Consider the following 14,194-nt stretch of genomic DNA (forward strand, 5'->3'; position numbering starts at 1 on the left):
AAAAAGGAACTCTGAGAATAAATGTAATACAGTACCTGTCTACAGCAACAACAACACTTTGGGAGCTGGTTTCACCAATGGACTCTTGAATACTTGCTATTTGCTTCCAATCCACGTTTCCACCAACTCCAGTAAACAAGATGTGGAAGTGGACGACAGATAACAAAGAAAGGGCAGGGAAGAAAGAGGAGAAGTCATGTCACTACAGTATTATTATTTTTAATCCACAGTAAGTATATTATTACTTTCCCATGCAAGAGCGAACTACTGCATAATTTTTCGAAGATTCTCTATCCATATACAAGGTCATTAGTGACATTAAACAGTCCACATTTTGAACTTTTAGATAAATATAAACAAGAAAAAAACATTCAAAAAGCACAAGAACCACCTTTTTCTCTCCATCTTTAAATAGATCCTTGGTTATTCTGTTACTGGAAAGAAAAACTAGGACAGAGAATACTGCACAAAGGTGAACATTTCTCACTCTATTAACAGACAAGTAAATCCATCCTGACAGGTTTCTTTCTAATTATTCACAGAGAAGAACTCCCATCAAAACTCCATCTCAAGTACAGCAAAATTATCACCTAACAACAGTGAGGAAAAAAAGAAACAACTCTGGAAGATAAACAACACCTGGAAAAGCTCATATTAAAATGCTAACTACAGCGAGTAAGTTTCTCAGGTTTCCTGTAAATTCTAAGCTCCCCAGCATCAGGAAAAAAAAACCCACAACAATCTTACAATCACACTGGGTAGTTCCACCTACACTGTATGCAAGCTTTTTCTCTTAAGGAGCCTATCAGAAAGGTAAAGGAAAACAGAAGATTCAAAGAGCAGTGATTCTGTTTTCAGCTTTGCAGGGACAGAAAAGTTTTTACATTTCAGACTGTCTCCCAAAAGCCTGCCATTTAGTCCTGCTGTGCTCCACAGCTGGAGGAGGCTTGTGATGATGGCCATCAGATCCAGCTAAATAGGGCTATTTGAAAAATTTTTTTTCTAAGACTTTGAGTAACTTTTCAGCAGGCACACTTATACACAACCTTATCCTAGTATTTCAGCAACTTATAATACTGTTGGATTTGATTAAAACTTTTATTTTAAGCATACAGATCAATTGCCAAGCTCAACTGGCTTGAATGCAAGTAACGTGTCAGCTAAGAAACGCACTGCTCTGTGTGAGGTGAACTGGGAGAGGTATTTCAAAGTCAAACAATCCTAACCAATTCTTCCAGTTTACATAAAAACTTGTTATTACCAGAAGATTTATGATCAATGCTGTAAAGCCTCCACAGGCAGCTGATTTTTTTTTTTTTAATATGCATTTCTATTCCAACATTTATGAGATCTTTTACAAGGAAATATAGTCACTTACATAATTTTGCTTTATGAAAAGTGAATTCCTTAAACTCACATTGCCCAAGGAGAACTTTCAGTTACCTAAAAGTCAAACTTAGGCTACAACTTATTCACTTTTGTCTTACAACTTTGCAAATTGAAATTAGAGACAAAGAAAGCTGAACTTTTCAGTTAGAACTCCAAGTTTTAATTCCATTCCTATCAAGGACACAAAAAAATAATTGGCTATTCCTTTACTTTCACAACACTATGATGCTGTGAATTTTCAAGCAAAACTGAAAAGATTCCTAGCAGAAAGAGTGATGAAGACATTGAAAAGTAGGTGCTGCAAGAGTACACAGTTGAATGGCTTTTCATGTGGTAAATGAGCTTTTTGTTTTGCTTTTAGATACACACCTCTACTTCAGCAGAAAGAGTGAAAGCTGCTGCATACCTCCACCAGATTTTGGACACAGGTTTGAAAGATGATGCTTATGTGACATCAGGCTGCAGCTTCACTAATTAAAAAATTAATTGCCTGTAAAATGTATGGCTATATACATGGGCATATACATTATGGGTTCTTCACAGGAGTATAGTTTTATGGATAGATGGCTAGAAAGCAGTATTCCCAAAAGTCACCACAGAAAAAAAACAATCTGCAACACAATTTGTGAAGAGTGAAAAAACAGAGAAGTCAAGAAGGGGGCCCTGTCAGAACACAGTCACTTAGCGTATGAAAACTAAATTCCAGTGAGTTGAACATCTTCCAATAAGATTAAAATTATATTATTAAGAGAAAATAGTTAAATTTCCATATGTGTACAGTAACAAGCATTCCAGAAATTCAATTTGGGCAGAAATGTTTTTATGCATTTGGGCATACGTTATGTTCCTTAGAAATGTAGTTGACAGAAGGAGAAAAAAAAATGTTTATGAGCTGGATCTACACCAATGACTAGCAAGTATGATTTATAGACACCTGACTACAGTTTACATTCTTGAGCTGTTAGGACTTAAAATTTTTAAGGGCCTGTCACTGCAACGTAGAAATACTCTCAGTACTTGGAAAAAGCAAAGCTGGATAGGTCATCAGGGAAAACTAAAGTGCAGGATGCATATGATGAGGGCAGAGAGAAGCACAGTATATGAGATGTTGGCAGACGCAGTGATTTCCAGGGATAAGGTTTCCCTTCAGCAAATCTTGGCAAGGTGAGGCAGGCCAAGGCAGAGCACAATGGAAAGAAAAGCACTGACTGCAGAGAAAGAACTACAGGAGGAAGACACAAAGCCGGATAATGAGGATGAGCTGAGAGCTGAAATCAAGGTAACCAGTAAAACAATCATTACTATTCAGAAAGAACACTGCAAAAACGATAAAGCTTGAGGAAACACAAAGGTTTTGCTGGACTGTAGGTAAAGTCACTTGCGAAGCAGGAGATACCTAGCAACATCTTGAAACTGAACATTTCTAACAGTCTAATGGAGTTACACAGCCTTGATATTTCCATACCCTACACCTTTAGTCATACATGGTACAATATTTAGTGCGCTAACTCTGGATATTATTTAATCTGGTCATACTATCAGCAGTACATTCTTACTTTATCAGCTATATTTTAAGAGAAATAAAGTATAATTTCTTTACATTTCTTACTTTCTCATCCCAGTGATAATAGTTCACAGAGCAAAACAAATATTCCAGAGATGCCTACTCAAAGCATAAGATACACATGTAGACATCATTTCAGAAGGACCAAATCTCTGAATCTTGACAGACACCAACAATGAAAGCAAGGTGCAAACTGATGCGTGCCTGCACATGAAATACTTAGTATCTGCATTACTTACCCAGCCCTAGCCCCACAAATTCATCAGGTGCCTGATCTTTTGTTCCTGTAAAAGAACCTTCCCTGCCACGCACTGTCCCTGAGATGTAACGAGGTTTTACTCCAGTTCCTATTAGCTGTGCCAGCTCAAGTTGACTGATGCATTTCAGAATCTAGTACAGAGAGAAAAGAAGTTGGTTAGAAACAAAAAGTTGTTTAAAACAGTAAAAACAAAAACCTTAGGGCAGATGTTTATAAATTACCTTTTTTTCCCCCCCCAAGTGTTCAAGGTCAGGCAAGTATTCTTGCTCTTCAATATAAAATGAGAAGTAATTTGAATATTACATCATTAGTCTCTTGCCATTTTTTTTTCAGAGTTGGACATGTTTTGCTACTTCAGCTGTTTACAGAATAAGCAATTCTATGTAATGTATGTGTGAAAGTATATATGTGACACTTGAATATAGAAAACTGTATTTATGCACAATTGAGCACGCAAATACATTCAAACTCAGGAAGCACTCTTACAGCTCAAAAACATTAACTTTGGTACCTCATGCCAGGAATTTCCTAAATAGTTTCCATCTGTATGAGCCACTGTGATGAGAGTTTTAATTGTGTCAATATTCTTCTGCTTCATTTCAGTAATACCAGAACTCACTGTAAGTAATGTAAATCTTGCTAACGCTTGGACGTAGGCATCTCTTTCAAGCTACAAAGGAGAGAAAAAAGATTTGCTTTGCATTTTCTCAGTTTTCTGTTTTTAGTACAAAATGTAATTTTAACAACTATACCATTTACCTTTTTCTTTCTTAAACTGAATTTCTGATGCATTTTACAGAACAAAAGTCTCACCAATTCTTCTGTAGTAAGCTACAGGATAAAGTCAGGGTCCCTCCACTAAGGAGCATGAAGTATAATGTGTGACAGCATAGAACACATAGGACACAAAGGCTATTAGCTTTCTAACTCTGTTTGTTACACTGACTATTTTTACAGCTCCGAAACAGAATGCTGTTTCAGAAGAAACACAGCTTCTTAGCTAAGCTTTTAGTATTCTTTCACTGCACCTGGACCTTTTCTCAAAATGCTGCCTTAGCTGATTCTCCCAACCTTTACAAATTTTTTTTTCTTTTTTTGCAACGGAGTCTAAATAACATATCTATAAAGCATCTTCTTGCCAATTCTGCAAAATTGCTCAAAAAAATACTTGATTTAACCTACACACTTTGGACACCTCAAAAGCGTGTGAGATGACTGTTACAGTTGGGCAAACAGCAACAGACCTATAATCTATGCAGATGAAATCCATCAATGGGGCGCAAAAGGGAGTATTCCACACATAGGTATCTGATTTTTAAGTATAGGGTGCTATAAATACCAAAGGAAAGACCTCGGTCTTTTATCAACCCATCACAGATTTGGAAGGGGGATTACAGTTGAGCACTCAAACAGATTTTACTCTTCTGTCATGTAAGATCTCCAAAGTCGATAAAGTGAAATGGCTGCAAATCAATGAAACAAATGACAACTGTGAAAGATATTTAACTGTTTGAATGCCTAAGACTGTTTTTAAATTCAAAAATCATTCAGCACAAAATAATAACAAAATATATATAGAAAAAATAAAAAATAAAAAATAAAAAATAGAAAATAAATCCCAGAACATGAGGAGCTGTGAGATACAGCTTAACAGCCTGTGGTAGCAATGGTAGTAGGAGGACAGTTGGACTGGATGATCTTGTAGGTCATCTTGTAAGGCTGTGATTTTATGATTTCAGAAGGAGCAGGAATATCACAACAGAGGGCAGCAATGCAAGAGCTGAACTCTCAGTCATACAGCTGTCCCATTCAGCCCCAACTACTATAACAGAGCATGCTGGTTAAGGCACAGCAAATGAAGTACAGGCATAAAAGTGGAAGTTGTGTGGTAGTAAGTGAATAAGTTTTGGAGTCTACAAACTATTTATCTTCTGAAAAAGGGATTATTTTTATCTCTACCTTCCCACTCTGTTCTATACATATATCCTTTCCTTTTCTAATCCTTTTTCTAAGCCGTCAAATTAAAAGAGAAAAACTAAGCCATGCATCTATCAAACAGAAATTAAAAGAGATGAGGTAAGTGAGCTGCGTATATCCTTTATATGAACATCTTGTCCCAGCTGCTTAAGGAAAAAACCCAGAGTGTGACAGGTTGAGGTTAAAAGTACATGCTCAGCTTAAACTCTACTGTGTGCTTACACAATTAAAACAAAGCGTCTGGCTCCCTTCATTGCCCCTCTGGGCATGTAAAGTAATGGTTAACTGTCGTGAGACTCTGATCTAAACTTCTGTATGTTTATTCACTAGTACCAATCAAGAGCACAAGAAAAATCTGCTTCCAACTGTAAGGATCCTTAAGTTAACAGAAGCACAGATTTGCGAGACTCCTTCAAACCACCACAACACTCCGGCACCTGAAGTCAGACAATGTTTTTACCTCATCAGAACCTTGTGTAATGGAACACTGTACTGAAGTCATCAACAAACCAGTACTGCTAAAACAATAACAACAAAGCAGAATTCCTACAGAAAACTAGAAAGGAACATCAGTTCTGAACTGAAATAAACAGAAAACATTAAGTTCCAGCAAATGAGAAGTGTTTCTTTTGAAACACCTTTAGTTCAGTGAAGTTTGTACCAAACCAATGGAAAGGTACAACTGCTTCTGCTATGTTCTTGGAACACTGGGATCTTGAAGCAAACCTTGTCCTTGCCCTTCCCAGTAAGGACAGATCACTGCAGGACAGGGAGCAAACCTTTGCACATGCTGAAGCCAATATTTGCAGCATTTTCATTTTTGCAAACAAAAATAACAGAAAAGTGAATTTCATGCATAGCTATAGGCTTCAAGGAAGGCTTTGTTAATCAAATTTATGTCTGTTCAGTTCAGAACAAAAAGAGAAAAAAATGAAGTGAGAAGACAGGGAGGAATCATGGAATGGCCTACGTTGAAAAGGACCACAATGATCATCTTGTTTCAACCCCCTGCTGTGTGCAGGGTCACAACCACCAGACCAAGTAGCTGTATGATAACTCCCAATGTGCCTTACCACATTAGTTCTAAAAAGTTAACTAATTTGTTGTATCAGAGTGAAAGAATAAACATAAGACAAGTGTTATTATCTTATCACATTTCAATAGTTTGTATTTAAGTTACTCTTACATGTTCCTTTTTTGGGGGGGGAACTGAAGGGGGTTGTTGTTTTCATTTTTAATTGTAAACAAGAAATAATACACAAATTTGGATTACTCCTGTCTTCATTTATCCCTACAGAGGGCTTATGGCACACTGACTAGTGTGCTTACTATGTATGATTTTAAAATGAAAAGCAAAAAGCAAAAACCAACCAACCAAAAACAAACCTCACATTTAATCAGAATTACTGTCCTCTAGAGACATAAAGTCTGGAACTCTTGGCACTGCACTTAATGCAAAATACATTTTTATGCATTTATGTCAGGAAAAACATTTCTACTGTCATTAAGGTTAAAATAGTACCCAATTATTAAAATCTCAATTTAGTATTTTGTCTCTGTGTTTGAGGACAGTACTTCAAGCAGTTCACAGAAATATTATTTTACTTACAAAAAAGCCTAGAAAGCTGAATTTTACGTAACATCACCTACACTCTTAAAAAGCTGAAAAAAAGTACACTGAGAAAAAGTGCTTACGAGGAAACAAAAATTCAGTCCATCAGCATGACAGCATTTACCACAAAACAATAGGAATGAAGTTACTTTATTTAAAACACTCTCAGTCAAATATAATAGAAAGATTTCTGTTGGAAGAAATCCTTAAACATCAGCTGGTGTAAGACTGTAGTAAATGCAGAAGTGAGCAGGCTCTGGGAATTAGTGTACAGCTTCAGCAACAAGAGCTTATAGAACAATACTAACACTATGCTGCTACTTAAAGTATTGTCTCAATCTTAATTTTAATGTTTATTATTTTACCTGTATATTGAAAATGCAAGCAATCCTTATAGCACACCGTATGCCCTCCAAACAAAGAGATGCAACTTCTGTGTCATCACAGTCCTGTAGACCCACACTGAATGCAGCTAGGAAAGGTGTCCATGCCAACTGGAACATATGCAAAATAAAAGTTACATTAGCAACTACTAGAACTTGAAGAGAATAAATGTTACATTTTCAATACCTTGCTGAAGCTTAAATTCAGCTCAAACTCAAAAAAACCCCCCTGAAGTTGCCTTCTGAGAAAAGGAAAAAGTTGTAAGAGACACCAGAGAAAAAACAGAAGTAATACAGACAAGCATTCCCATACAGAACCACTCTGTCACACCAAACAACAAAAATGTCAACTTGAGATTGCTAAAAAAACCTATCCCCAAAGTTACGTCAATTAAATGCCTATTACAGTTTTGGTACTCCCTAGATAGCCTATCTGTTCTACATGAATACTTCACAGAACAAGGAACAAAAGTAGAGCCAGTAATTATGACAAGAGCAGGTCTGTTCAACTTTGCAGCATACAGTGTGCAAATGTACTCCAGTAAGTCACGTTTATCCTGGTTTAAAAAAAGGTTAAAAAGTAATGCATAACAGAATGTATTTTATTAATTCAGCTACAATTACTCTAAGACAGTAAAAGGCTGTATATAAACCCACTGTTTCCTCATGTCTTGTGTGGGACTGCAAGTATACTACACAATGTTATGGCAGGAGAATCACATGCTGTTGTCCTTGTGGCTTAAGTTCTCTCTCCAAGATGCAGAAAAAGGGATCTGAAGATGCAAAGGATTCTGTCATAACTACATGTGGTTATGAAGAGGAAACCACAGGGTATCAAGAATAATTTTAGCAATAATTACCCCAAGACACCGCAGATGCAAGACAGAATCAATGGCCACTGCAGGTAGCAACAGATTTCACACAATTTCAAGTGAAAATGATTCATCAGAGTTTTGGATTCATTCAAGCTACTAATTCCAAAAACACTACCTTGCTAAACTACTTAAAACTTGCACACATCAAAACATACCCCTGGGAGATTGTTTAAAAATTCAGATGAACTCCTTGATCCAGGACTTAATTCCTTACTGCACACTGCAGAAGTGCAGTATTACTTTTTCTTCTTTTTTCCTCACTTCCTTTTATTCAAATTTTCATTAACGCAACCAAAACCAATGCGAAATACTGCAAAACTGAAATACTTTCCTCCATTAAGAACCATTCAGAGGTCATTATGCTATGCCTTATAACTACATTTATGCTGTTATTTATAACAGACTTCTGTCATGAAATGTGAAAATCCATCACTTAAAACATACACTCAATTTTGGAGTGCTTAGATGGTTGCATAAAGTGTACTACTGTTCCCATTTAACCACTTGGCAAATCTATCTATACAGATGTGATCAGCTTTACTGTATCATCAATGGCTGAAGGAGATAGCTAGAAATTTAGAACATTTGCTGAAATCTAAATTATAAAGTCTAAACAGCCAACAAGAGATTAAGTATTCATAACTTCTATACCTCGTGTTTGCCAAGACTGTTCTCTCTCCAACATACATACAGCATTATCATCTGTTCTTTAATTAGCTTATGACAACAAGAAAATTTCTCTTATTAACTTCACAGAAGATGTTTAGAGTGTTTCCCAGATGGTTTATATTTTGCTCTTTGAAAAAAAACAGGGATTTTACTAATGAACTTCTGAGGTACAAAAGGCTAGAGATGTCAGATCAGTAGGGCTGGTAATACAAATGGGAAACAAAAAATCTATGATTTTTTTACATGCCTGTATGCAAGTTATTTCATTTCAGCCTTTAAGAAGGCAGTAGAGAGAAAAGGCATACGGTACAACTCCGCTAAGTAATGTCTGAAACTAGATCTTAATCAAGGGCTTCATTCTGCATCATTCTGTGTGGAGTAATGACCTACATACCAATTATTAATACTGGTGATAAGCAGCTTAGAATTTTGCCTCACAGACAGCAGTTTCACAGCTACATCCTCATTCGCTTTCTAGCCAGGGTCTAAAGCTCAATCTGACTCTATAGCAAACTGCATCAGGGAACTATCTGTCTCTTTTCAGGGTAGTCTTCTGAGAATTTAACTCCCTGGAACAGTTCACAAAGGGATCATACGAGCACCTGGGAAAAGGGCAGCAAATGAGAGCAGACGGAAAGAGCACAACAACCTCTTTCAGGGTCAGTTTACCAAAACAAATTAGTGGCCAAAGATCATATCCACTAGCATTCTCTGACACAGTAAACTACTGAGCATATTTTTTAACTAAAAAACCGAGTCACTGGTATGGGAAAAGGCATTTGGGTTGCAGATAACTTTGCACCTATAAAGTGGTAAGGAAGGCTGTTTAGAATAATACAAGTTTTAAAAGCAAACAAATAAAAACCTTAACACAGGTCTAGCTACCTGCCCCCAAACTAGACAACCACCTAAGTCCCACTGAAATACTCATTTGAAACAGTGAACATCAGGCAGAAGTTTATTCCAGTAACTGCTCCCCCGAAATGCGAAGTAATCACTCTTCAGAGCAGCAGGAGGGACCCAAACAATACACTGGGATTAGTATGAGATTGCTTGGACTACATCCCCATACATAAAATAAAAATTCCATTATTTCAAGTTTTTAACTAGTCTTTACACTTTTGTTTCTCTCAATACTCCTCCTAATTTCTCCATTGCATCAAGGCATACAAACTCCTGAAATCCCAGTGTAAATGGAACTGCAGTAGAAGAGCTCGAAGATCATTCATCCCTTTACATGTTAAATAAATTAGAAAAGAATCAAAACACAGTGGATACATACCTTCAGTATTTTCAGCAAATTCTGTCAGCTTTTTGTATGAAAAAACTCCACAATATTTGCATTATGTATCTAAAAATGTAGCTCACCTTAAACATGGGTCTCACATGCTCCAGGTGTGTTGCGCTGGTAAATGGTGCCTGAACATGACTCACTGCCTCCATAAGAGCTTTAGCTGTCTTAGCCATTTGTTCCATTTCCAGATTATATAGGAGTCTTCTCTGCTTTTCACTGGCAACACCTGCAAACACATTTTTTCTTCTTTTTACATTCATACATCTATAGCAGTGGCATCTTCAGGAGTAACAGAATTTTAAAATTTTCCATCAAGTTGAATTCAGTTGTTTTTTTTGTTAGTTTGTTTTTTTTTTTTGTTTTTTGTTTTTGTTTTTTTTTGGTATTCTCCAAAGTTACCACAGAATCATAGAATGGCCTGGGTTAAAACGGACCACAGTGATCATCTAGTTTCACACCCCCCCCTTCCCCCTGCTATGTGCAGGGTCACCAACCACCAGACCAGGCTGCCCAGAGCCACATCCAGCCTGGCCTTGAATGCTTCCAGGGACAGGGCATCCACAGCCTCTTTGGGCAACGTGTTCCAGTGTGTCACTACCCTCTGAGTAAAAACTTCCTCCTAATATCTAACTTAAATCTCCCCTGTGTTAATTTAAAACCATTCCCCCTTGTCCTATCGTTATCCATCCATGTAAACAGTCATTAAGTTAATGTATCAGCAAGAATATTGATATAATTTAACTTAAGACAAGTTTATGTATGAAATGTAACCTAATTTTGATCCAATTTGCATAAAAAGCATTCCTTCTCTATCACCTCAACTGACAACATAAAAATCATATCCACTAAGCTAACTTCAAATTGAATGGAAGTTTCATAGCAAGCCATCACCACTGCAAACCACAGAAATACAAGGACATCTTTTTCTCAGGGAACTACTTTTTCACCCTTTCATTTCAGTAGTGGAACGTCCACCTTATCAAGAAAAACAAACTGAAGCCTAATACATGCAGCTTTTTAAAAATTATAATAAAAAATTAACCGAGTGATTATAGAAAATTGGATGGGTGTTTTTTCCAGATAAAATTTCCTGCAAGCAATCTGTTCAAAAGACTAACCTAGGACTTCTGCTTAAACATATACAAACTTGGCTACATTAGGAATAAAACAACAGTCTCTCTTAATAGTCTCTGTCTAACAGCTAGAATGAGTAGCTTCTGAATTTTCACATGGTGCAAACCACAAGAAAGTCTGTCTGGTATTAGAGAGAAGAAAAGATAATCTGAAAAGCAGTCAGCTAAGGCCCTGTAAATGAAACAATGAAAGATTTTTGAAGAAGTCTGCTTACTGCAGGAAAAAAAAAAAAAAACAACAATAAAACACCACCACAATGCTTAGCCCAAAGCCAGAAGGTAGTACTACTGCATTTGTTCTGCACCACACCTATTTGACAACACTCCTATTTCATGAAGCCCTCATATGTATCTCCCCCTGGTCCTGGTCAACAGCAAAACCCAAATTCAGCATACTCTTCGCAGTAAAAACCAGAAATTCAGTAGCACAGGGAAGTGAAAATAAACAGTTGCGTTTAACACACATGTGAAGGTAGCAACGTGCATTTATGATAAAACAACATGACATGAGTTATGTAAGTCTATTATTGAGTTATATAAATCATACTGATTTCATTGCTCTCTCATTTTAAATAGGAGATATAGTTACATGACACTGAAAAGCCAGTGCTAACTGCAGTTACTTACTTTGCTTACTGGATTTTGTAGGTATTGTTAATTCTTTTGTTTCTTTCATTGAAATCTTCTTTCCTGCTATTTCATTATAGATCGCAGACAGATATTCTTCAGGGAGATCTTTACTGTCATTGATACCTCTATTCATTTTAATATATTGTTCTTTTGTCATTTTATTCTTAACCTGAAAACCAGAAAGAATCTTTTAATACGAACAAGAAACATGCTCATAGAAGTTAAAACACTGCCTAAAAGCAGCTGGACAGATAAATTACCATGAACCTGCTGATTCAAAAGAAATTGTTAAGTATCCAACATACTCAAGATTTCTTTATGAAATCTACATCGCTGTGCATGGACATGTGGGCAACAACATAATATTCAAGTAGGAACTGCAGGTATATCAGCCATACATTACCAAAAAAATACACTTTTTTCATACAGACCAGACTATTTGTTCTAAATACAAACCCAGAATTCAATACTTTTTGCAGATTTTTTTTTTTAAAGTAATAATGGCTAATTACTAAACTTTCAAATATTATGCACTGTGGAAGTTTACTGAAATAAGGCTGTATCATAACTGTCTGAAATTAGGAGTAGATTTGTGCTAAAATCAATGGGTAAGTAATTATACAAGTTCTACAAGGCAGCAGATTACTACGTTCAGTGTCAGAGCCAATGCAAGTAGGGAAACAATACCTTACAGAAAGTGCTAACCAAAACAACTTAAAAATCTTCATATCCATGAAACAGTGTTACTTAAGAGGCACACAAACTTTAGCTACCATATGTTTTACGTGCATACTACCATCCCTATCTCTAAATAGGAGAGAGATGAAGGGTAGGCTTTGGTGGATAAGGAATTGGTTGGAAGGTTGTAATCAGAAGGTTAATGGTCAATGGTCCTACATCCAAGAGGATGCTGGTAAAGAGTGTGTCCCCCAAGGGCCAAACTTGGATCTACTACACTTTAACATTATTAGCAATGAGACAGATGACAGGATTAAATGCATCCTCTGTAAGTTTGCTGATGACACTGAGATGACTGGGGCAGTTGATACATAAAAAGGAAGTCAAGCCATCCAGAAGGACCTCGATAAACTCAAAAGGCAGGCCCTTTGTGAACCTAATGAGGTTCAACAAAGCAAAACGCAAACTTTTGCACTTGGGTCGAGGCAATCCCAGATATGTATACAAGCTGGGAGAAGAACTCCTTGAGGTTAGTCCTGCTGAGAAGGACTTAGGGGTCCTGACTGATGAAAAACTTAACATGAGCCAGCAGTATGCACCTGTAGCCTGATAGGCCAATGGTATGCTGGGTTCCATTAGAAAAGGAATGACCAGCAGGGCAAAGGAGGTGACTGTCCCCCCTCTGTTCTGCCCTTGTGAGGCCCCAGCTGGAGCACTGCATCCAATTCTAGGGCTCCCAACATAGGAAAGATGCGAAGCTTTTGAAGAGGATCCAGAGGAGGACCAGGAAGATGATCCAAGAGCTGAAGCACCTCTTCTATGAACACTAGCTGAAAGACCTGGACTTATTCAGTCTGCAGCTTCCCATATTTAAAATGAGATAATGAACATGAGGGAAAACAACTTTTTACACAGGTAGATAGTGATAGAACAAGAGTGAATTATTTTAATCTAAAAGAAGGGAGATTTAAATTAGATGTCAGGGGGAAGTTTTTTTACTGAGTGAGTGGTAAGGTGCTGGAACAGGTTTCCCAGGGAGGTTGTGGATGCCCCATTCCTGGAGGTGTTTAAGGCCAGGTTAGATGGGGCCCTGTGCAATCTGATCTAGCATTTGATCTAGTGGCTGGCAATCCTGCCTATGGCAGGGAACTTACAGTTTGATGATCTTTGAGGTTCCTTCCAACCCAAGCCTTTCTATGATTCTGTGATTAAACTGAACATTAAGCTTTTAAAACTGTATTGTCAAAAAGGCTGAAATTTAGATGTCTACAGATGATAAAAATATTTCCATAGCAACATACCTGTGGACTGTGAAGATCTGTTGTCAACATGATAATTGAATAAGCCAAGACATATGCAGTGTCTGCACTAGCAAAAAGAGTTTGCCTGAGTTGAGAAAGAAGAAAAACAACAGCAAATTTAACATATTAGGATTCACTTATTATTCAACTTTCCAAAGTTCAGGAGATAAAGCATGGCTTACCCTTGGTTACATTCTAAATATCTAGCAGCAAATTTCTCCATTAGCCGATCAATTTTTTGAGCCTCTCCTGGAAGGCGAAATCCCTCAAGAAACAGACGCAGAGCTGAAACAAAATCCTTTCCTGAGAAGTCGTGCTGGTCTACGTATGCATACATGACTTCTTTGTTGAATTTATCATTGTCTCCCAGGAACTCCCCAACCTGAGTCTAAAACAGGAACAGAGAAATACAAACTAGCACACTTACACT

The 14,194-nt window shown here is 37.1% G+C and overlaps 1 protein-coding gene across 1 annotated transcript in view; it reads right to left on the reverse strand.

The window, feature by feature from the left end:
* LOC100543767 (brefeldin A-inhibited guanine nucleotide-exchange protein 1) overlaps nt 1-14,194 on the reverse strand; it is a 56,645-nt gene that overhangs the window by 15,348 nt on the left and 27,103 nt on the right. The window contains exons 15-22 of the mRNA XM_019614353.2: nt 13,947-14,152; nt 13,765-13,849; nt 11,783-11,954; nt 10,097-10,248; nt 7,167-7,295; nt 3,724-3,882; nt 3,193-3,343; nt 11-126 (exon numbers count right to left, since the gene is read on the reverse strand). Coding sequence (XP_019469898.1) covers nt 11-126; nt 3,193-3,343; nt 3,724-3,882; nt 7,167-7,295; nt 10,097-10,248; nt 11,783-11,954; nt 13,765-13,849; nt 13,947-14,152 — 1,170 coding nt within the window. The remainder of the gene's footprint in view (nt 1-10; nt 127-3,192; nt 3,344-3,723; nt 3,883-7,166; nt 7,296-10,096; nt 10,249-11,782; nt 11,955-13,764; nt 13,850-13,946; nt 14,153-14,194) is intronic.

Source organism: Meleagris gallopavo, chromosome 3, assembly GCF_000146605.3.
Source record: "Meleagris gallopavo isolate NT-WF06-2002-E0010 breed Aviagen turkey brand Nicholas breeding stock chromosome 3, Turkey_5.1, whole genome shotgun sequence".
Lineage (NCBI taxonomy): Eukaryota > Metazoa > Chordata > Aves > Galliformes > Phasianidae > Meleagris > Meleagris gallopavo.